At 47.7% G+C, this 23,319-nt stretch overlaps 1 protein-coding gene across 5 annotated transcripts; it reads right to left on the bottom strand.

The window, feature by feature from the left end:
* Positions 1–1,739: 1,739 nt before the first annotated feature.
* Positions 1,740–23,243, bottom strand: Dcun1d2 (defective in cullin neddylation 1 domain containing 2). Of its 5 annotated transcripts, none has more exons than XM_075986221.1 (7): positions 23,117–23,243; positions 18,576–18,792; positions 14,453–14,621; positions 10,564–10,694; positions 7,036–7,118; positions 4,678–4,774; positions 1,740–3,725 (listed from the first exon to the last, which is right to left on the bottom strand). In XM_075986221.1, exons 1-7 carry the CDS (start codon positions 23,117–23,119, stop codon positions 3,646–3,648), a joined length of 780 nt encoding a protein of 259 aa, XP_075842336.1. In that variant the 5' UTR covers positions 23,120–23,243; the 3' UTR covers positions 1,740–3,645. The 5 variants fall into 5 exon arrangements, with proteins under 5 accessions (XP_075842336.1, XP_075842335.1, XP_075842338.1 ...); XM_075986220.1 differs by lacking the exon at positions 23,117–23,243 and adding an exon at positions 23,090–23,110; XM_075986223.1 differs by lacking the exon at positions 23,117–23,243 and adding an exon at positions 22,567–22,791.
* Positions 23,244–23,319: the final 76 nt, after the last annotated feature.

Genomic DNA, 23,319 nt, shown 5'->3' on the forward strand with positions numbered 1-23,319 from the left:
CCTTCTCTGCCTTGGCAGGTGGCACCAATGAGATAAAGCTCTGAGCTCACCACGTGGGAGCTGTTTGGACTGGTTCTCCAGCAAGGGAGCCTGCTGGCGCAGGTCCACACCCCAGCCGCTCAGAGCCCTGGAGCAGTGCTACTGGGTCAGCTCCTTGATGGTATGCGGCCCCTGCAGGCAAGGAGGTGCATGTCACGATGTGAACATTGCTGCCCCATCTTTGCCATCTGCTCTGCCCCATCTTCAAATAGCATTCATCTCGCCATTACCTAATACATTACTAGTGGCCCCCTTTTATCTGCCCTCTTTCACTCAGAATAATGTTGCGATACATCCATTGTAGTTTTGTGTTTAGAAACTTTTCTGATTATAACATTGGGAGGGCTGTGGGAGCAGCACCATGATAGAGCTATTACCTGGTGTACATGAGGCCCTTGGTTGGATCTTCGGCACTATAAAAAAAAAGTCATGAAAGGAAAGTTTAGAAGATGTAGCCCTCCTAACTCCAATGAAGAAATATGATTTTACATTTTCTTTCTTTCTTTTCTTTTTTTTTGGGGGGGGGGGTTTCAAGACAGGGTTTCTCTGTGGCTTTGGTGCCTGTCCTGGAACTAGCTCTTGTAGACCAGGCTGGTCTCGAACTCACAGAGATCCACCTGCCTCTGCCTCCCAAGTGCTGGGATTAGAGGCGTGCGCCACCACCGCCCGGGCATGATTTCACATTTTCGTGTCCAGCAAAGGGCTCCAGTGCTTGGCTTTAGAGTGGCGCGTGTCTCGGCAAGTGTGGTGAAATCTGGTTATGCCACCTCAAGCTTCATGTTGTAAACAATCCTGCCTGCTCGTGGAATTATTAACTAATATAAGGCTGGGTAGGGTATACTTTATAAAGCCAGGGCTCTTGGTTTGAAATGAACTTGGAGGATGGGCACCTCCCTATTCTCTCTCAAGCACAAACCCTGCAGCCACTGACCCCAGCTGGCCCTCCTATGATCTGGTCTGCCACACCCAGAATGGGCAGGGGGCCACATGGGCTTAAATACAACTGGTAAGAACTTTGGTGTGTAGCAAGCTGCATTTCCTGCAGGCACAAGTCTCAGTCGGAAGCAACCCCTCAAAACCAGGATGTATATGGTTCCCATGGAAGCCAAACAGTAGGAGCAGGCAACAGACAGCCACCCACTTCAGGTAGACGGAGCTAAGCCGGAGACTCAGGGAGAGGAACTTGGTTAAGGATGTTTGGGAACTTCCACAGTATTTGTCTATCTGATACTCGTTCAGAAGCCTCCTGTTACAGGGTGCTAGACACAGCAACAGGCCCTTGAGGAGCTCTCCCTCTGTGCCCAGAGCATCGAGTTCAGGACGCACTGAACATAAACTAACAACACTGCACCCGTATGGCTTAGATAGCGACGATGTTGGCTGTTCTGGAATGCCTGGCAGGTACCAAGTGGGGCAGATTATATGCATTTCTTAAACCTGCTGTGTTTGGCAAACGTGTTTTAAACATAATTATGGCTCTACTGGTATACCGATGTGCCACACATCCAGCATATTGTCCTGAGACAGAGACCCAGACAAACGAAGCTGTCTCCAATACACTCATTTGCCTGGTGAGGTGTTAGAGGCAGTGTGGCCAAGGGTTTGCTACAGGGGGCCTTTCTGCTTGTCCAAGCCGAAGACCAGGGCCTTGATGTGCACAGGAAGGTATCTGTGCAACTGAGAACAAAGGACACACAACACCAGGGAAAATACTTTATTTACTATTTCTCAAGTTTTCAGCGTTTTTGTTACATGCGCAGTTCAAGTGTAAATGATGGAACCGAAAGCACAGTTCTTTGAAAAGCCTTCATCAGTTACTAGTGCATCACAGCCTACTGACAATCCCATAGAATCGAAAATTTTAAAGTTACGTTTATTTATTTAATTTGTTGTGGAAGTACATGTGTGTGTAGGGGGAATACATGCATTTCATGGCACATGTGTGGAGTCGGTGCTCTCCTTCCACCATGTGGCTCCCAGGGATTGAACTCGGGTTGTCAGGCTAGGCAGCATGTGCCTTAGTCTGCTGAGTCCTATCGCTGGTCTTCCTGAAGAATTTTAAATCTTAAAAATAATAGTGTATTGCAGACCTTCAGAATTTAGTTATTTGTACCCATAAATCTCTCCAAACAGAGGTTATCTATATGTCAGGAACCCACAAAGCCTGGAAGGCTACTTTGTTTTCCAGGTTTCCGTTAAGTTAGTTTGGTTACATACACTCTCAAAGATGCCCCAGTTGTCCCTTTTACGGACCTGCGTAGACAGGTCACTAGATGTCACCTCACACGGTGAGGGTTGGCTTTGTGGAGACTGGTCTCCTGTCCCAATTCGCCATTGCCTCTGTGAGACCCGTCCACCGTCAACAGTCCATCTCACTGTAGGGCACACAAGCTGCTTCCTAAGTCAGGAGCATGTCCCATCACAGAAGCCACCACAACAGAACGCTTTCTGCATATAGGCATTTGGCCAATTCCCCATCCTGAAGTGGGCCCAGCATATCTGCTCCATGGCCACGCTGTAGGCTGGGCAGCAAGGCACGCTTGTGACACCAAGTCTTGGCAAGTGTGAGGTAGGGTCGGCACAGTGATGTTCAAAGCTTAACACCAGATGAGCGGTCGGTATCCAGGCCCTCCATGCCTGTGTGCACGAGGGGATCTTGAGCAGATAAACACCAGAAAGACAGTGACACGGTGCAGTCCCATGGTGCAGACAAATGAGGCGGAGGCTTTGTGGGTAGACGCTTTCGGATGATTTGTGTTTTTGCTTCCAAATGCATATGGCTATCCAAGGGCTGGACACTGGGCACTGAAGACATTATAGACAGGTGAAGGGAACCAGTGCATTGATTTGTAAATCTAATTCATCACTCAAAAAGAAGTATTTCTCATGGAAAAATGTCCTTTTAAATATAATAAAATATATTAAAAAAATAAGAAACTTCTCAGGAGGCAGCATCCAGGCCTAATAATCATAACCTTATTAGAAGTAAAACAGGCCCGGCAGCTTGTAAACAGTGTGAAATGGACCTGCTGGACTCCATCCTGCGCCATCCCTGTGCAAACTGCAACAATGTCTTCTAGAGAAAATAAAACAGAGTATCTAGTAAATCTAGAGACTTGATAATTCAGAACTATCAATCTTGAATACCAAGATTAAAAGCAGTAGGCTCTCTGGAAAGGCTGTCTTCATCAGGGTCGCTTCTGACAGCTTGGACTGGTGAGAAGACACACCGTTCCGAGGACACGGATGCTATTTTGAGGCATAATTACAACGTGATTCCACAGCCTTGGAAACCGCTGGTGCTCACCTTCACAGCGTGAACTGAACTGCATGCTCTCAGCCCTGCCAACAGGTTCTAAGCTGCTCTCTGTAAAGGCATGCATGCAGGCGGCTCCTAAAGCAACAGCTCTGACGACACGTCCCTAACTTCCTGAGGAGTTTCTTGGTTCCTACGCGGCAGCCGCAACAGCCTTTAAGCGGAGTAAGGATTTGTTTCATGAATGGACGAGGAAGACTTCTGAAGTCAGCAACAAGTGCACACAGCAACCAACCCGGGTGTCTCATTCGGGATCCGGCTCATCTTACCCTCCATCTAGATGGCTTTGCTTAGAAAGGGCGGCGCTTCCCACCCGTGACTACTGGTCGCGCATATTCTACAAAGTCATCTATGAGAACAGGCCAGGCTCCTGAAGGAAAACAAACAGATTTTTAAAATAAGTCTTAGAGCAGTATTTTATATGAAAAATATTCTTCCCCCAATTCTATCACCTAAAGAACCAAACAATCTGAAGCTTACGCAGCCTGCATCTGATCAAATGACTCAGTTCTGCTGCTCCAGGAAGTAGGGTCAGAGAGCGGTGGGGGTGATGGCCTTGAGACCACAGTCCCACTGCCTGGGCCTACAAGGTGGCCTCTCAGGCCTCAGCCAGTTTATGGGCAGTCAGAACCCGCTGACTGGGAATAGGAATAAACGGACCCACTGCTTCCTAGGGGCCAAGGAACATTCCCCTTCGCCATGGGCGTTCCTTCTCTGGCTCCTCACCAGACTCCCCAGCCTACCAGGGGCAGGGCACCCGGGCTCACATGGATCCTCTGGCAGCACTGGCCGCCTCGCAAGCTAGCTGTTTTTACCAGGGACAGTTATGGTTCCTGAGAACCAAGCTGTCTACCGTCAGCTATTCCTTCCTTTACACAAGAAGCATTCATTAGGTGTTTGGTATGAGTTGGGCACTGTACTAAGTGTAGAGGACACAGAAGGGAGGGACAGGACATGAACTGGATGCTGTTAGCTACAGGGTAACATGCCACAAGGCATGAGGAGTAAAGGGAAGACTAGCTGCCAGGACCAGGCCTTGCTCAGGGAGCAGTGCTACTCTATGGGAGGACTTAACTGTTTCTAGTGTGGGGTTCCCTGGCATTAGGGGGAATATGCAGACTTATGGTAACATCTCCAGTCATCCTAACCAGGTTTTATGTCGTTCTAGAAGCTGACAAGGAAGTCAGTCATTATCTATCCCCATGGGTGGGTGACCCTTCTGGGTTGGTGTCTGTCCCTCACTCTGGAGGTGGTCCATTAGGCATCCACAGGTGTGAGCATCTCTGGTAACCCTCTGAAGTCAGTCCTACAACTTCTAGTACCTTCTTCATCGTAGTTAGACAAATCATCCGCAATCATGTTTCCAAAATCTAGGAGGAGGTTCCAAGTGTCCCTGGGAATTGATCGTTTGTGGTGCTCCTAATATAGAAGAGAAAGACATCCACCAGGTTAAGGTTCAATCGGTTTGGGCACACTGCCTTAGCAAGGGGTCCTCCTCAGCGTGACGAGGGGCATGGATTCACAACTAAAAGTAATAGTCCCTCAGAGCAACCGGATGTGCTGTGTGCCGAAGTCCAAATAAAGAGTACTGATGTACTTTAAAATATTAAAATTACATATTCCTGTCTGGTCAGATAGAAGGCCAGTCCTTCCCACTCCCCTAAGCCTGTTCAGAAACGACGCAGGAAGACGTGGAGTCCCATTTCTACTTATCTTATTTCCTCATGTTTGTATTTCTATATATCAAGTATTTCTCGAATGGGATGAGATAATTATCTAAAAATATCTTTGTTACTCAATATTCCAGGTATATCACAAACATGGAGACTAATATGATGACTGTACCACAGAAAGGCAAGTTCTGGGGCAAAGCCGGGCCTCCGTGGCTCCTGTATCCACCAGCTCTCGCCTCACCTACAAAAGAACCCGTTCCCTTGAACTTAACACAACACGCCAGCTTTTACATGCCAATACATGCACGTAACATAAAGAGCTTCTATACTTGCTATGTGCGAATGCTATCATTAAATTTTTTCCCATTTATTTCTACACATGTGCATAGGTCAGAGGACATTTTGTGGGGGGGGACTGGGGGTCAGTTCTCTCCTTCCACTGTTTAGGTTCTAGGATCAAACTCCGGTCATGGGACTTGGTGGCTGCTACCCTTATCAGCTGAGCCATCTTGCCTGGCCTTGTCTTGTACCTTTATTTTTTTTGAAGCCTGTTTATTTATTAACTTTATTCTTCATATAGTATATTATGACATCAACTGCTGGACTGTCAGTGGTTTTTACAGTTTGTTCCTCCGCCAGCTGACACGGCGATCTCTGGGGAAATACTCTCATCTTTAACAGTCTTCCCATCGGTCGTGCTGCATGTGTTCTAACACTCTGCGGACTCCATGATGTGCTAGCACCTTCTTACTTCTGCACGCATGGCTGTGGAGGCCTCTGGACAATGTCCCATAATTTTGGGTGTAACCAAGAGATGAGAACCTGGTGAAATAGGCCAGTAATCCTAGATACTTAGTAGGTTAGACTGGAAGATCCCAAGTTCAGGGCTCCTTGACCTCAGCAAGACCATGCCTCAAACACGAAGGGAACCGGGGATGGAGTTCACTTGTAGAACACCTGTCTAGCATGCAGGAGGCTGCAGGCTCCATCCCAAGGAAGAACTGGGCATTGCTTTGTCAACACCGAACATTCTATAAGTAACATGACATAGGATGGGATGAGCCCTTGACATGAACGTTCCCAGGCCACTAAGACAGGGCTTGGTCTCCCCAGGCCACACTCGCGACTGCTATCACTAAAGAAATTGAGGCACGTAGAAGCAATATGCGCAAGGCCACAATCTTGCCCATGGCTGAGCAGGGTGCATGCCAGCTGGGGTCACAGATAGAGAAGAGGAGGGGTGTGCCCAGTCCGGCCACAGGGTGTGCTGTGGGAAGTGTGACCTTCTTTGATGGATGTGACAGTGTGGAAGGTCTGGGTATCTCTGCTGTCCCCAGGACCATCTTTTGTGGCTCCAGGACATTCTTCTCACTTCCGATAGCTCACAACTAACCTGGCTGTTCCACAATACAGGCTCCAGCACAGCCACAATGTCGTCCTCACCGTACCCTACAAAAGCCTCCTGTTCATCTTGTGTGTGGGCAGAAGAGATTACAGACATATACGATGGCTAGGGCACCTCTAGACAAGACCTGGTCCACACTCTAGAGTGCAGAGCAGTGTGCAACGAGTGTGAGCTGACATCAGCTATATGCTGACTGACAACATTCTAGAAAAAGTAGCTGTGTAGAGAAGAGCCTTGGAGCAGTTTCCACCAGCAGCTCTCCACTGCTGTGCTGCGGCATTCGGCAAGTAGTTAATCTGTGCAGCTGGCCTGATGTCTGAATGCCTGTATAATCATATTTTAATCAGATGCCTGCATTCAGTCTTAGCATTTTATTTATCTATTTGGTTACTTACTTATTTTGAGACACAATCTCACTATGTAGCCCAGGCTGGCCAGGAGCCCACTATGTAGATCAGGCTTGAACTCACAGAGATCCACCTGATCTTACCCTCCTGAGTTCTGGGATTAAAGCGTGTACTCCTATGCAGGGCCCAGGCCTTAGCATTTTAAATAAAAGAAACTTCTCAATTGGGCACACAAGGCAAGAAACAGTCACTTACCAGCAGAAATGTGTTCCAAAGATCTAAAAATTTAAACCTTCCAGACAATACTAACTTCCAATATGCAACAGCCATTTCTAAATCTGTCAGAGAGAAATGGGAGTGGGGGAGAAAGAGGGAGGAAGGGAAGGAGAGGGAGGGAGGGACAAAGGGGGAGAGAGAGAGAGAGAGAGGGATTGATTAATAAATCAGTCTTCTGTTCTATGGGATAAAAACAATTATTGGCAGCCTTACCCAATCTCTACACAGTGTTTCTGGAAATGCCATGTAATCTAACTCTATGAACCCGAGGAAGTTCCTTAGGCAGCACGTGTGTATTATTTGGACTTGCAAGCAGCTGCCCCCAGTTAACCAGTTCTGGAGACTTGCATTCCCCGTGTATCAGACTTAACCGCCTGATCCAGTCTATTACTACTATTAGCATACATCATTTATTCAAAAAGTAGGCCACTGCCATTTCCAAGGGAAGAGCTGAAAATTAAAGGACCCATTTAGAAGGGAGGGATCGGTTTTCTCCAGCAGACTTGTCTCATGGTCGTGTACACCTCGACAGATTGAGCTGTCTCAGAACTACCTGATCCACAAGCAAACTGCACAGCCTAAGGACCCTGAATTTCTCACTGCACAGTTAAGACAGATTTCTGCATATAGAGAAAACTATTCACTACTACACAGTTAGTAAAAATTTAGGTTATTTATCAATCAAAGCCTATTTCCTCTCCCTCAACCAGAAGACGGTGATACTTCACCATTCTGAAGCAAATCTACACTGTAAGGTTCATCTTAAAGCTGTGTATTTCATGGAACCCGAGGGCTGGGTTTCAGAAGGCTCTGGGACAGACTCTCCAGAGTTTTTTGGGAATAGCTGTCTACTCCCTGCTCGCTGTAAACGAGAGCTTTTAGTACCTTCTTCTTACATGCTAGAAGCAGCAGGCCTATCTCTAAGCCCATTTTAATCCTGATGAATACTCCTCACCAGAGGCAATAAAAAGACAGCTATGCTGAAATAATCTCCGAATTACATTTCTGCATGTATGTCAGATAGAGATATGCGAGAAGCAGATCCACAACTATATTAAGGACACAGATTAGCATAAATACGAAATCCACAAAGAAGCACTTTTCAAGACTTTCTCCTGAATCTGGTTTGATCCCACCTGGAGGAAAAGTATTGATGCCACTGCTCCAAGTTGAGCTGACCATTACTAACACTAATGAGCTAGAGACGAATGGCTAGTGACCAACGGTGAATAGGACGGTTATTCGGTTATTCCCTGTGGGCTTACAGGGTATGCTGCAGGTCTGATCCGTCCTAAGCACCCTGGAGTCACCATGGAAAGGAGCAAGTCAGAGAGGTCCAATCATGGCGTGTGGAGGGCTTGCTAGGCCTTACCTATGGGACCCGCAGTGTAAGGCTAAGACGATTAGTCTTGTCCTGCTTCTAAGTCTACATCCTTATCCCTTAGGAAGGACATTAAGTGAGATCTAGAGTCAACTCATCTTAATGATGTAAAGCGCTCACACTGGGAAATGGAGGCGAACCTGAGGAGGAAAGGAAAATAAAGTTTTATGGCATACTTTAGAATCTAGTTGCGTCTGGGTTAGCGTTGGTCCTAGAACCCTTCTTATAAATAAAGTACCTCACACGGACGTTCATGAGTTACATGACCTTAAAGTGAAAGTACACATTTCCAACATTTAATATGCCTCTGCAAAAAATGTCCGGCTATCCAAGTGAGCTTGGGCCGTTTGCAGAATAAGTACAAACTTCTCAAACAGCAAACTTTGAGACTGAAATCAGGGGCCATAGTTACTCTGTAATGAGAATGTTTGGCATCAATTTTTTCTCAATGTAAAAAGTCCATTTCGTGATTAAGAAAATGCTAGTAGGCACTGGGCGGTGCTGGCGCACACCATTAATCCCAGCACTCAGGAGGCAGAGGCAGGCAGATCTCTGTGAGTTCGAGGCCAGCCTGGTCTACAAGAGCGAGTTCCAGGACAGGCTCCAAAACTACAGAGAAACCCTGCCTTGAAAAACAAAAACAAACAAAAAACCAAAACAAAACATAAAAGAAAAAAGAAAATGCTAGAAAGCAAGGCTAGTTAGAATCACACATGCAATGTTCCGCTTGACAAAGCAGCCTCTGTTCAGGAAGAAAATAGCTAGTTAGTATGAAACCTTATTTCCTCAAAGTCAAGGTTCTCAGAGCTCACCGACTTCAGATGGCAGTCAGCATGAACTCACCTAAGTTTCCACATCACAACAAAGCACCACACTGAGGTGCAGCTCAGCAGCCGAGTACTCACCCTAGTGTGTGTGAGGCTCTGTGTACAAACACAGGAGCAAGCACATGTGTGTTCCTGCATGCGTGTGCGCACACATACAAACATACCCCCCCAAAAAAGCCTAATTACATCTTTGTGTTGCCAGAAGGCTTTTCTGCATCTCCCTGCTCCCACTGCACGAGTTTCTCTACACCCTTAGCTCCCACAGCCACTTAGGAAATAACCACTCTGAGGCTTACTATCAGCTACAATTGTTTTGCCAATGTCTTTCATACTGGCTAGTTCTAACTACTGAATTAACCCATTTCTATACATCTGTGTATTGCCACTGGCTTACCAGTGAGGCACGTTACTCCTTCAGCAGCTGTGTGGTGTCTCCTCGACTCCGCCCACTCTCTCTCTCTCTCTATCTTTGTTTGAACTTCCCACCTAGTTTTACTGTTAAGCCATTGGCTAAAACAGCTTTATTCATCAACCAACAAAAGCAACACATATACAGAAGGACATCCCACATCATCCTAGCTGAGATTAACTGTCTGCTGAGTACAAAATGAGGAGCCGTTGCACAAGCATGTGGTGGTAGAACAGGTGCACCATGCAGGCTTCCGCCCGTCTGCGTCACAGCCCTTTCTAACTCCCTATGTAGAGTTCAGTCCGCTCTGTTACTGCCTCTGTGCCAATTTTATCTTCTAAACATTCCTTCTAACACGTAAGAGGTTTCACAAAAATACACAAGGCCTTTTACAAAGTCCAGGCAAGTCATTGTAGGTTGATACGGATTCTTCTTAGGAGGAAACAAGCCAGAAATAAGCCAGTACTCAGATGCAGAACTAAATAAAACCCCCAATAAATCAAAACCTCGGACTGAAATTTTCAGCTATGCTTCCCAGACGTGCACATCTGCAGTGAAGCACGAGTGGGATTGCACAGCTCTGGGAGGAGCGGCGATGAGGTGTGGGACACAGCAGAGCCGGCAGAGCCACCACGCGGAGGACAAGCCCCCAACACTCAGAGATAACGGGAAACACAAAGCAGTTCGCATTTCAAATTTAAAACATTTATATTTGGAAGCCAAGAGACATTCTCAAGTGATATTTCCAGTTACATGAGAACAAAGTGGAACAGAGAACCTAAGAGACAGCACCGTCATGGCTGTCTGTCAGTCTGCTGGAATTCCGCTGATTCTGTGCACATACAACAGGACTCAGATGGGCACCTTGCAATCCTGGAGTTCATACTCACCTAAACCCTTCTGCCCAGGGTTCTTGGCGAAGGTGAAGGTGAACTGGTAAAAGTCTTTAAACTTGGCCGAGTCCTTAAGCTCTTGTTCCAGTCTGGGAAGAAGAGCTTTCAGCTTCTCTGTGCTGTCACACCTGCGACGACAGAGAAGCTTGTTACTTGCCACCTGCCTGTCCAGCGTTCCTCATCTCCCAGGTTCCCTTACGATGCTATAAAGATCAAGTAGCTGTCGAGCTGCGGCAACACTGAGGCCTCTGGCTGTGCACGCTGAACGCGTGAAAGGACGGCATGTGCTGTTTGTCTGCTTGTTTTTTTTTTTTTTTTTGAGACAGGGTTTCTCTGTGGAGCCTAGTCCTGGAACTCACTCTGTAGACCAGGCTCACTTCAAACTCAAAGATCCGCCTGCCTCTTCCTCCTGAGTTCTGGGATTCTACCTGGTGGTATGGGCTGCTAAGTCAGGAAAAACAAAATTGTGGGGGGCTGGAGAGATGGCTCAGCGGTTAAGAGCATTGCCTGCTCTTCCAAAGGTCCTGAGTTCAATTCCCAGCAACCACATGGTGGCTTACAACCATCTGTAATGAGGTCTGGTGCCCTCTTCTGGCATGCAGGCATACACACAGACAGAACATCGTATATATAATAAATAAATAAATAATCAAAATTGTGTCCTGTCCAGAGCAAGGCCAAGTGAGGTGGCTCAGGGACAAGATGCAGAGTCCACGTTTATTCACTGACCATGAAACTGGGAGCCCCTGTCAGCCTGGGCCATTGCCACCAATGCGCTGCATTGCTTAAGCATTTAACATTAACTGTAGCAAGTTCAGTCTGAAACAGCCAGGTGTTAAAAAACCTGTTTCATTTTGGCGTTTTAAACCAGCCTTTCTATGTAGTCCTGGCTGTCCTGGAACTCACTGGGCAAATCAGGCTGGTTTCGAACCCACAGAAATCCACCTGCCTCTGCCTTCCCAGTGCTGCAATTAAAGGGGTGCACCACCTTGCCCAGGCTGTATTGTTTTAAAGATTAGTTTTCCTCTAAAAAGACAATCACCTTTAAAACCAGCAATCAGCCTGGGCTGGGGTGTGGCTCTGCAGTAGAGGGCTTGCCTACTATAAGTCGGCCCTGGACTCCATCCCCAGCTCTGTAAAACAAAACAGACAAAAAGCCCCCAGACATAAAACAATCCCAAAACACCTCAGTAAAAATATTAATTGTTCTTTAAGGCATAAATGTGGAGCAGCGAAACGAATTGGTCTATTTTGCTTCAACTGTCCAACAGGGAACAGAGTAAGAATGGTACTCAACCACTTATCCAAGGTGTGCTTTAATCTAAGGAAGACAAACTGGAGGAAGTCCTACCGCTCCCAGACTATCCACTATTCCACACCCTTATGGGATGTGCACAAATGCAGTCGACTCCCGTTGGTGACCACATGCCCCGGGCACCACCTCCAGGTAGCACAGCTGAGCGGCAGGCACCCAGGTCCACAGAGGCTGAGCACTTCCCCTCTGGAGAGGCGGAGCCCACTCTCTTGTTCTTCTAGCTCTACCACCCTGACAGCACTGCTATACCCTGGAGCTCGACAAAAACGTGAACTCACGCTGTTTCGTGCCTGGTCTTTTGGCCTACATCATGTGTGAGGTTCATCCTGAGGTGTGTGCAGATACAATTCAGTCATTGCCTTTGTCATAGGACTCATAAGTATGTAATTTATAGAACATACTGATAGTGATTTTCTTATCACAAGAAATGCTGTTAGCATTTCTACACACGCAGCCTGAGCACACGTGAACACACTTCTCTCTAGGCGTGTCACTGGGAGAAGCAGAGTCAGTTGTTGGGGACAACTTTACAGGCTTTCAGTTGCAATGAGCCATGGAATCATTAATTAATCAGCCTCGTTTCACAAAGTCAACCCATCAGAGTCAGGGACTCTGTATTGGAGATTAGGCCAAGATGCAAGGCATATTGGAATTACTGCCTTGTGAATAAAGTGGCTGTTTCTTGAGATAGATTTCTCTGTAGTTTATCCCTACCTGTTACAAATTTAGGACTTACCCCCACAGTTCAGCACTATTTGATCATTTTACTGGGCACGATTTCCCCTATGCATTTGGGGTTTACTGATTACCTCCCCTAGCTATGTGTGAAAACAGTCTCAGTCAAGAAACCTGCTTCCACTACCAGGTCTCTCTTTCTTTCTTCAGTGTAAACATGGAGATCTGCCTTCCTGCAATTATATTTATTGTCAGTGTGCTGGGTCCAGGAAAAAGCATTCCATTTAAGACATTCCCAGACATCAAAGGACATAGCTGTTGATTCATAGCTTCTCAAACAGAAAAAATAAGCACCTGACTTATAGATAAGGAAAGCAACGACCTTAAACTAACCTCGCATTAAAAGAGCCCTAACTCCTCACCTCATCTCCATCTCAGTCTACTGATAATCTGAGTTCAGGAGATTTACTGCCCGTCTTTCACTCTGAGGAAAAATAACTAATCATCAACCCACAGCCCGGAGGAAGACAAACTTCCACTGGCACCTCTGATAGGCATCAAGCCCCAGATCTGATCATTTAGAGGTTTGAGTCTCCTCCTTGTTTCAACCGCTTAGAGTAAATGGTGTAAAACTTCAGATCTAAAAGTCCCTTAGAGCTTGCAACATTTGGGAAAAGTGCTAACGGACCAAGGGCCATAAACTGCCCTTGTCTGTGTACTGGAGTTGCCTGGTTACTCTCTGTGCCTGCAAGATTTTGAGGGTCTTTATAGCTGGGTAAGAACAAGGAGAGTTAGCAGAAGCTGGAGCAGAAGTTGGAGCAGAAGTGTCCCAGAAATCAGCAGCTAGGAAAATGGAGAGGAAAAAGAATGTAGCAGAGAATTGGAATGGAAATTAGAACTGAGACAGAGAATTGGAGCTAAGAAATTATACAGTTAGGACAGAAGAATTAGAAGAGACATCCTGAGGAAGAATTGTGTGTGTGTGTTCATTTGTTTCTCCCCTCAGATCCCCTTAGTCATTTTTCCTTTGCTGGCTGTGGCGCTTTAGCTGAACCTTGAAGGGTCTGAGGGGCGGGTACCCCAAAGAACCCTGTTTTTCAGCAACTCAAAACACTGACTCTGAAGTATCAACAGCGAATGAGAGAGTCAGAAATGTCAGCAAGGGGAACAAGTTGGCCTTTATACAACCTCACAAAGCAGTTCATAAGTTTAGCAATTAAAAGGTTATTTTTGTTGGGCATTTTCATTTATTCTGTGTCACATCTGCTAAACGAGCAACATCTGAAGTCATTAATCCTAACTCTGTTAGGCAGAATAAAGAAACAAAAACCAAAATGGTATTATTTTATTAGCATTTAATACAACCACATAAGAAATTATATATTCAGTACAAAAATGAGTGGTTAAAAATTTTACCCTGCTATTATTCACTGTTAATTCAAACTTGGAAGAATATTTGTTTTAAAATTTTAGACTTTATTTTTAGTAATTTAAATTATGCATGTGTGCATGAGCACACAATTGTGTATATATGCATGCATGTATGCAGATACCAGAAGAGGCCAAAGGGGTCAGATCCTCTAGAGCCTGAGTTACAAGCCGTGGATGTGAACCAGCTGACAGGGGTGCTGGGAACTGAACTATGGCCTCTGCCAGTAGTGCAAGTTCTTAACCACTGAGCCATCTCCTCCCCAATGGAAGGAAAATTTTAAGTTTAAAGAATAAGAAGATTTAATGTGAGTAAAGATAGTAGAAGAAAACCTGAGTCTGAAAGGATACTGAAGGCTTATAATACACAAAGAAAGTGCACGTATATGAAATTAGGATTTGTAAGTGGTTGAAAAATGATCTAAGTAACTTTCCTTCTGAAAAGTTTAAAATGAGAAATTTACTTACCCCAGCTCTGTCATGCCATCCACAAATTCCTTTTTGCTAAATTCACATTGAGTGGCAGCCCTGAACTTCCATGCTACGACCAAAACGCTAATACTGGCAGGGTCCAGGTTCAAATCGTCACAGAACTGCTGGATCCCATCAACTCCGATTTTATTTTCATCCTGTGGGTCTGTTGTTAAAATTGGGGGGGGGGAACATCATACTACATTGAAAAGCAATCCTAAAATAGCTTGTTAGAATCATACTATATCATACAGTTCTATCAAGTATTTCAGTCACACCAGTCAGTGAACAACCATTTTCTATTAAGTATGAAATAAATACAGAGAGTTAAAAATCTATCCAGAAAACAGTTCATCCTTAACATCTAGAAAGAAGACTGAAACTCTTGTAAAGAGATGTCATCATTAAGAATTAATTTAAAGGCTGAGCACAATCTCAGGCAGGAATGCTTGCATGGTGTGCTTGAGGCCCTGGGTTCTAACATCAATACAGGAAAACTAAAACCAAAGCCAAAACTCTGTTTAACTTCCAGCCGAGGACGAAGCTATGTAGTGGAGACTTGCTCCACGTGGGCACACATGCTGTGGGTTTATCTCAGTTCAGACTCTGGAGAACGGAGGGAAGGGAAATAAGAGTGCTCACAATTCTGCCAAGGCAAAAGCGATTGGTTTTCTTTATAAGTAATTTCATTTGCTAGCTTCAATGTGTTGGGAGCTATAGATCCTTGGCCCCTTGACTTTCTTTGCCTGCAGCTGCTCTGAGCACAAGACCCTGATGGCAGGCTGATGAAGCCACTGCTGAAAGATCCCGAGAGTTGGGCATGGCTAAGGATCCCTATATAAGCTGCCCCTGAGCACAGTAAAGGGGGATTGGCATTCTTGTAACAAGGATGACCCATGTCCGCGTCTGTGTCTCTCTCTCTGTGTCTCTATGTGTTTCTAAGTCTCCAGTCCAGTTCCTGGCTCGAGCATTAGTCCTGTAGTGGCATGGGCGCTACAGGACAGTACAGGACCATTTGGAGTGTCGGTTCCTCTGGAACTGGAATTACAAAGGGTTGTGAATTACCACATAGATACTGGGAACCAAATTCCAGTCCTCTGTAATTCAGCAAGTGTTCTAGCTGCTGAGCTGTTCCTCCAACCCCAGCATCTTACCTCTTACATAAGATCTCTGAGCCTGAGCTTGCAGTGTGATGCTTTGGCTATATTCTCTGGCTAGTGAGCCCCTGGGACCCAGCTGTGTCTACTCTCCTGGGAGTGGAGTTACCGGCATGTGTCTCCACACTCAGCTTTTTTTTTTTTTTTTGGTTTTTCGAGACAGGGTTTCTCTGTAGCTTTGGAGCCTGTCCTGGGACTCCCTTTGTAGACCAGGCTGGCCTCGAACTCACAGAGATCCGCCTGCCTCTGCCTCCCGAGTGCTGGGATTACAGGCGTGCGCCACCACCGCCCGGCTCACACTCAGCTTTTATGTGGGTGCTGAGGATCTGAACTCAGGTCCTCATGCTTGGACAGTAAGTCCTTGGCAGCTCTCCAGCCCTACCTCTACTCTAAATGATACCCCTGCTGTCTTTTGAGATAGGGTTGTGTTGTGGATCCCAGGCTTGCCTTGAATTTGCAGCAATTCTCTTGCCTCAGCTTCCCAAGTCCTGGGATATACCATGGTGACCAACAGCAAAGAAAAATTGATGACACAAATGAAATTAATAAAACCAGACATCTTTCTAATTGTATTATACGTGGAGTAACCCTCTCCATGCTTATGGGACAAAAGGCCTATTAAAAACCAAACAAAACCAATAAAAACCCCTGCCTCAGCCTTAACAGAGAGCATTTTGGGAAAAATGCATTCACAGGTACAGCACGGCTGAAACAGTAGCCTGCAAAGCCCTGCTGGACATCCTCAGCATGCACAGAACAGGGACTGAGGGGTGAGGTGAAGGATGGCGACTCCTTCCCTCATCTCCAGCCTCTCTGCTAAGGAGAGTGGACTCTAGAACTACACACAAGGAGGAGGCGTCTGGGTCTTTGCTGCTCGTTCACCAGCATCACCCGTGTGCCCGTCCACCAGCATCACCCGTGTGCCCGTCCACCAGCATCACCCGTGCTCCCCGTCCACCAGCATCACCCGTATCTCCTTGTCCACCAGCATCACCCGTGTGCCCGTCCACCAGCATCACCCGTGTGCCCATCCACCAGCATCACCCGTGTGCCCGTCCACCAGCATCACCCGTGCTCCTCGTCCACCAGCATCACCCGTGCTCCTCGTCCACCAGCATCACCCGTGTGCCCGTCCACCAGCATCACCCGTGTGCTCCTCATCCACCAGCATCCCCCGTGTGCCCGTCCACCAGCATCCCCCGTGTGCCCGTCCACCAGCATCCCCCGTGTGCCCGTCCACCAGCATCACCCGTATCTCCTCGTCCACCAGCATCACCCGTATCTCCTCGTCCACCAGCATCACCCGTATCTCCTCGTCCACCAGCATCACCCGTGTGCCCATCCACCAGCATCACCCGTGTGCCCATCCACCAGTATCACCCGTGTGCCCGTCCACCAGCATCACCCGTGTGCCCGTCCACCAGCATCACCCGTATCTCCTCGTCCACCAGCATCACCCGTATCTCCTCGTCCACCAGCATCATCTGTGTGCCCATCCACCAGCATCACCCGTGTGCCCATCCACCAGCATCACCCGTGTGCCCGTCCACCAGCATCACCCGTGTGCCCGTCCACCAGCATCACCCGTATCTCCTCGTCCACCAGCATCACCCGTATCTCCTCGTCCACCAGCATCACCCGTATCTCCTCGTCCACCAGCATCACCCGTATCTCCTCGTCCACCAGCATCACCCGTGTGCCCATCCACCAGCATCACCCGTGTGCCCATCCACCAGTATCACCCGTGTGCCCGTCCACCAGCATCACCCGTGTGCCCGTCCACCAGCATCACCCGTATCTCCTCGTCCACCAGCATCACCCGTATCTCCTCGTCCACCAGCATCATCTGTGTGCCCATCCACCAGCATCACCCGTGTGCCCATCCACCAGCATCACCCGTGTGCCCGTCCACCAGCATCACCCGTGTGCCCGTCCACCAGCATCACCCGTATCTCCTCGTCCACCAGCATCACCCGTATCTCCTCGTCCACCAGCATCACCCGTATCTCCTCGTCCACCAGCATCACCCGTGTGCCCATCCACCAGCATCACCCGTATCTCCTCGTCCACCAGCATCACCCGTATCTCCTCGTCCACCAGCATCACCCGTATCTCCTCGTCCACCAGCATCACCCGTATCTCCTCGTCCACCAGCATCACCCGTATCTCCTCGTCCACCAGCATCACCCGTGTGCCCGTCCACCAGCATCACCCGTATCTCCTCGTCCACCAGCATCACCCGTATCTCCTCGTCCACCAGCATCACCCGTATCTCCTCGTCCACCAGCATCACCCGTATCTCCTCGTCCACCAGCATCACCCGTGTGCCCATCTACCAGCATCACCCGTGTGCTCATCCACCAGCATCACCCGTGTGCTCATCCACCAGCATCACCCGTGTGCCCGTCCACCAGCATCACCCGTGTGCCCATCCACCAGCATCACCCGTATCTCCTCGTCCACCAGCATCACCCGTGTGCCCATCCACCAGCATCACCCGTGTGCTCATCCACCAGCATCACCCGTGTGCTCATCCACCAGCATCACCCGTATCTCCTCGTCCACCAGCATCACCCGTGTGCCCGTCCACCAGCATCACCCGTATCTCCTCGTCCACCAGCATCACCCGTATCTCCTCGTCCACCAGCATCACCCGTATCTCCTCGTCCACCAGCATCACCCGTATCTCCTCGTCCACCAGCATCACCCGTGTGCCCATCCACCAGCATCACCCGTATCTCCTCGTCCACCAGCATCACCCGTATCTCCCCGTCCACCAGCATCACCCGTGTGCTCATCCACCAGCATCACCCGTGTCCCACCCACCAGCATCACCCGTGTGCTCATCCACCAGCATCACCCGTGTGCCCATCCACCAGCATCACCCGTGTGCTCATCCACTACCATCATCCGAGATGCGCACTACAGCGTTTGGTTGGCTTTGCTGCCATTGTACCCCTTACCTTTGTACCTGCCATAGAGCTGCTCCAGTTTCTTCTGGTCCACCGTGCTCTTCATAGACTCTCGGTGGAACGCCTCTGGGTTTTGGAAGAAACTGTCTGTAGCCTCATCTAGTTTCCACTCATTCTGTGTCAGGCAGTAGATGGCAGTTTTCTCGCTAGCTTGTGTGCATGCCATGAACTGGCGGACTTTGTCCTTCTGAGTTGATTTAAGTTTATGCTTTGGGATGAAAACAAAAAGGTGGGAAAACCAATGAATCCATGGTTGCTCGGCTTTGATTCTTTGTTTTTGTTTTGTTTTTTGAGACAGGGTTTTACTGTGTAGCTCTGGCTGTCCTGAAACTTACTTTGTAGTCCAGCCTGGCCTTAAACTCACAGAGATCCACCTGCTACTGTCTCCTGTGCGCTGGGACTAAAGGCGTGCGTCATCACCACATGGCATACGTCTATTTTTACATTTTACACCTACATTTTAACTGGATTTATTTTTCTTGTTGGACCCAACTTTCAGAATAGCAGGGACTAAAACCTTGCTCTTCATCAGTCAAAAGACTGCATAGTCTTCTGAAAATGGAAATGAAAGCAACTCTACAGTAATAAATATATAAAAGTTTAACCAAAAGTTGATGAAAATCAACCTTTTATAGACAATATACTATAAGCCAGGAGTGGAGATGCACATGAGTAATCCCAGAACTTGGGAGCCAGAGACAGGAGAACTATGAATGAGTTCAAGGCCAGCCTCTATGCAATGAGCTCTAAGGTAGCCAGGGGCTATACTGGGAGTCCTGTCTATAAAAAGTGAATAAATAAATTAGCAAGCGAGCCAAGTATGGTGGTGCATACCTTTAATTGCAGCACATGGGAAGCAGAGGCAGGAGGATATTCAGAGGCCAATCTGGTCTACACAGAAAGTTCCAGGCCAGCCAGGACTACGAAGTGAGTCTGTCTTAAAAAAGAAAAAAAAAAAAAACCAAAAAAGAAAAGCATGTTCCCTTTGTATAAAATATTGCCCCCCTTCCCCCTTAAAACATTAGCACAATATCTCAGTAATACGCATCTGGTACCCTGCCAACAACACGGGGACTTGATGCTATCCCAGGGCCCCCCCTGCAGAATCAGGAGCTTTCATTAAGTTCGGGCTCCAGTGAATACTGAGGAAATAGACAGTTTGGAAGCACTATTGTTTTAAGGCTTTTCTTAGTTTAGGAGCAGAACGGTGCTGATGGAAACACACAAATAACTAAGCGCTACACTGGAGGAAATTACAAAGGGCCACAAGGGAGCACACAAACCGTGAGATGAAAAGTGGGACAGAGGCTGTGGGGAGCAGGAATAGCACTGCTGAGGAACGGCACTATATATAGTCCGCAGCCAAAGAGTGCATCTGCATGCTTGCTGACCAGCACAGCCACGCCTCTAAGGTAACTCAGGGAAAGCAACACCAGAAGTGATGAGCTCATTTCTAGAAATCAAAACAGACTCCATAATAAACAGTTTCTTTCTTTATTCAGTAGAACTGGGGATCAAACCCGGGATCTCATGCACACTAGGAAAGTGCCAAGCTACAGTGGTCTGTCACCAGTCCTGAGGATTCTTTTTTTTTTTAAACAAGAAGTTTTAAACAATAATAAGGGAACAATTTTTACTTAAGAGGACTGCACTTTTCTTGTTCAAATAAAGATGAGACTTTATAGTAGTAACAGAATAAATTTTAACTTACAGAAATACATAATGAATAGCAAGGTGCAGATGAAGAAATAAAGGGGGGGAGGCAGGAAAGGGATTAAAACAAAGACATGCATACCATGTACAAGAGCTGAAAATGGGCTGAAAAGCAGGCTCCAAGCCGCTAGCTGCCACAGCAAAGAAGAAAACGGAAGTAGGTTAGGAAAATCTGGTGCCCATAAAAGCCAGAAGAGTGTGACAGATCCCCTGCAATTGGAGTTAAAGACAGTTGTGAGCCGCCACATGGGTGCTAAAAACCAAACTCGGGTCCTCTTAACTGCTGAGCCATTTCTCCAGCCCCAATAATAAATGTTTTTAAAAACCAATAATCCACAGCTAAATCTAAAAAGTGTTTGCTTTGCATTTAAAACCAGGTGGTGGTGGCGTATGCCTTTAATCCCATCACTTGGGAGGCAGAGGCAGTAGGATCTCTGTGAGTTCGAGGTCAGCCTGGTCTACAGAGTGAGTTCCAGGACAGCCAGAGCTTCACAGAGAACATCTGTCTTGAAAAACCAAAAAGAAAAAACAAACAAACAAAAACAAACAAGCAAACAAAAAAACAGCTAAGAGAACTCAGGTCCAATGGGAAGGTGAATTGGTAATAATTTTCTTAAGAAAAATGGCTTATAAACTAAAAATTTACAGGAAAATAAAAGAGCTCCAAGTCCATCCATGTAAGCAGATGAGAAATCCATGCCAAGGTCTACTTAGGCAAGTGACTTTAGATAAAGTTTAGCATGTCCCGGGAACCAAAGTCCTAGAGGACATTTTCTATGTCTCATTATTTTATTGTTTAAAATGCACAGATTTTTATTTTTTATATTTATTTATTTATTATATATACAATATTCTGTCTGTGTGTATGTCTACAGGCCAGAAGAGGGCACCAGACCTCATTACAGATGGTTGTGAGCCACCATGTGGTTGCCGGGAATTGAACTCAGGACCTTTGAAAGAGCAGGCAATGCTCTTAACCTCTGAGCCATCTCTCCAGCCCTGCACAGATTTTTTTTTTTTAGTGCAAGTTGTTTACAATTACTTAGTGTGTGTGTGTGTGTGTGTGTGTGTGTGTGTGTGTGTGTGTGTGTGTGTTAGGGTTAGGGTGAGTGTGTAGGTCAGAAAACAACTTGTATTGTTGGTTTTACTTATTCACCATCTGGATTCCAGGATTCCAGGGATTGAACTCAGGTCATTGGGCTTGGTGGCAATTACTCTTAACGGCAGAGCCATCACTTCAGCCTGGACTGGTAAGTGTTAATTAACCCTTTTGCTCGATTAAATTACAATAAAGCATTTCATTTTAAGAAAACCATCTCAAGAAGAGATGTATGGAGCTCCTTCAGGGACAACCTTTTGGGTGAGTTCTCTGCCCAATGTTTTCAATGGCTCATCTGCCTCACTCTTCACAAGTTTCCAAACTACATTTACAGTAGCCCACTGAGAAAGTGCCTGAAGTCACTGACCAGTGTTTCCATAGTCTCCCAGAGCTCAGCACAGTGCCTCACACACAACCGCAGCTGCTCAGAATCATTTCAGCAAGGGATAATCGATCAGATATACAGAAAGCAGGACAAGTGGACCTTTTGAACAGCGGAGGCTGGCATGGAAAAGGACAGGGGACCTGAACAGTGGAAGCGGGAATGAAAAAGCTTCAAACGCTTTATGTGTTACCTTGTGTACAATAAGGCACAATTTAGGCACACGGGTGCTTCGATATAAGATTTTTAAAAAAATCTGTAAAATGTCCTTCCGGAGGCACCTCCTCTTAGGCTCACAGGACAACCATTTGATCACATAAATTTGTGGCCCACTTTAGGTTGACTGTGCTTTTGCAGGTCCAGGCCTGGAGAGTGGGTCCTTAAATCCAACCGCTTCCAGATTTTCAGCCTCCCAGTTAAGGGCACAGGCATGGGGGGCTTGGCCGCTGGCTCTGCTAGCCGCTGGTCAGGAGAGTCTTTCGGCTGCTCTTCTCAATTATTTCTTGGTTTCTGGGTTCGTACCTTCTAGTTTTCCAGCCTCACCCTTCTCAGTATCCATTCCATCCCCTCTTGCCTCCCTAAGAGGCTCTCCCAAAGAACCCTGTGCTTTCCTTTGCACAAACTCCAAGACAAGCAGACATCGCTCTAGTAACAGAGACAAAACTTGTCTCCCTGGGTTTCCATCCGCCCGCAGCCTCTCAGAGCATGGCTACCCCAAATCCAAGGAAAGGGGTTGTCAGGTGCCCCTCCCGCCTGTGCACAGATCTTCTAGGCTAACCCTCCTCTACCTCGGCGTCCTGCCAGTCTCTCCCATCTCCAGGATCCCCAGCCTGATCTTGGCTTTGGAAAAGAGCGAGCAATTGGTGACATCCATTCCCGGCGCCAGCTGCGCGGATCGCAAACCATCCTCACCCCGCAGAGTCAGGCGCCTGCACCACCTCCCCGGGATAGCCTCCTTCCCTCTCTTCCAGAAACCTTCGCGGACGAACAGCTGGCAGAGCTCAGCCAGCTCCGCCCCCCGTCGGCGTTACTGCGCACTTCGACGCGGGTTGGCTCCGCCCATCAGGCAGGTGTCACCCGTCGCACTCACAGCCCCGTCCCGCCCTCTGGTCAGGGCAGCACTGGGCCGATCAGGAGCCTTTGCCCTCCCAGAGACCCAACCGGGCTCCCCACACCTACAGGCAGAGCCATGCCTCTCCAAGTCAACCGTGTCCCTCCCTCAGCGCTCCTACGGGGACACCCGGCCTCCTCCGCCCAATGATCCCGAAGCCAGCACAGAGCAGTGACCTCCGCGCCCGCCTCTGGCCGCACCTGCCAAGCGCAGACGCTGCCACCTACCATGCTCCCCAACGCTGCCGAAGCGGCTTCAATTTTCTGCGCAAGCGCACGCCGCTTTCCTCTGCGCGGGCGACCGTCGCCGCTGCTAGCAGCAGGTTTTCTGCGCAGGCGCACTATACTGACGTTCACTTTGGCCGGCTGGGACGCTAACTCTGTCTCCCGTTCTCCTAGTGCAGTGTAGACAGGCGCCCTTCCGGCCTGAC

Source organism: Microtus pennsylvanicus, chromosome 9 (genome assembly GCF_037038515.1).
Source record: "Microtus pennsylvanicus isolate mMicPen1 chromosome 9, mMicPen1.hap1, whole genome shotgun sequence".
In the NCBI taxonomy this organism is placed as follows: Eukaryota; Metazoa; Chordata; class Mammalia; order Rodentia; family Cricetidae; genus Microtus; species Microtus pennsylvanicus.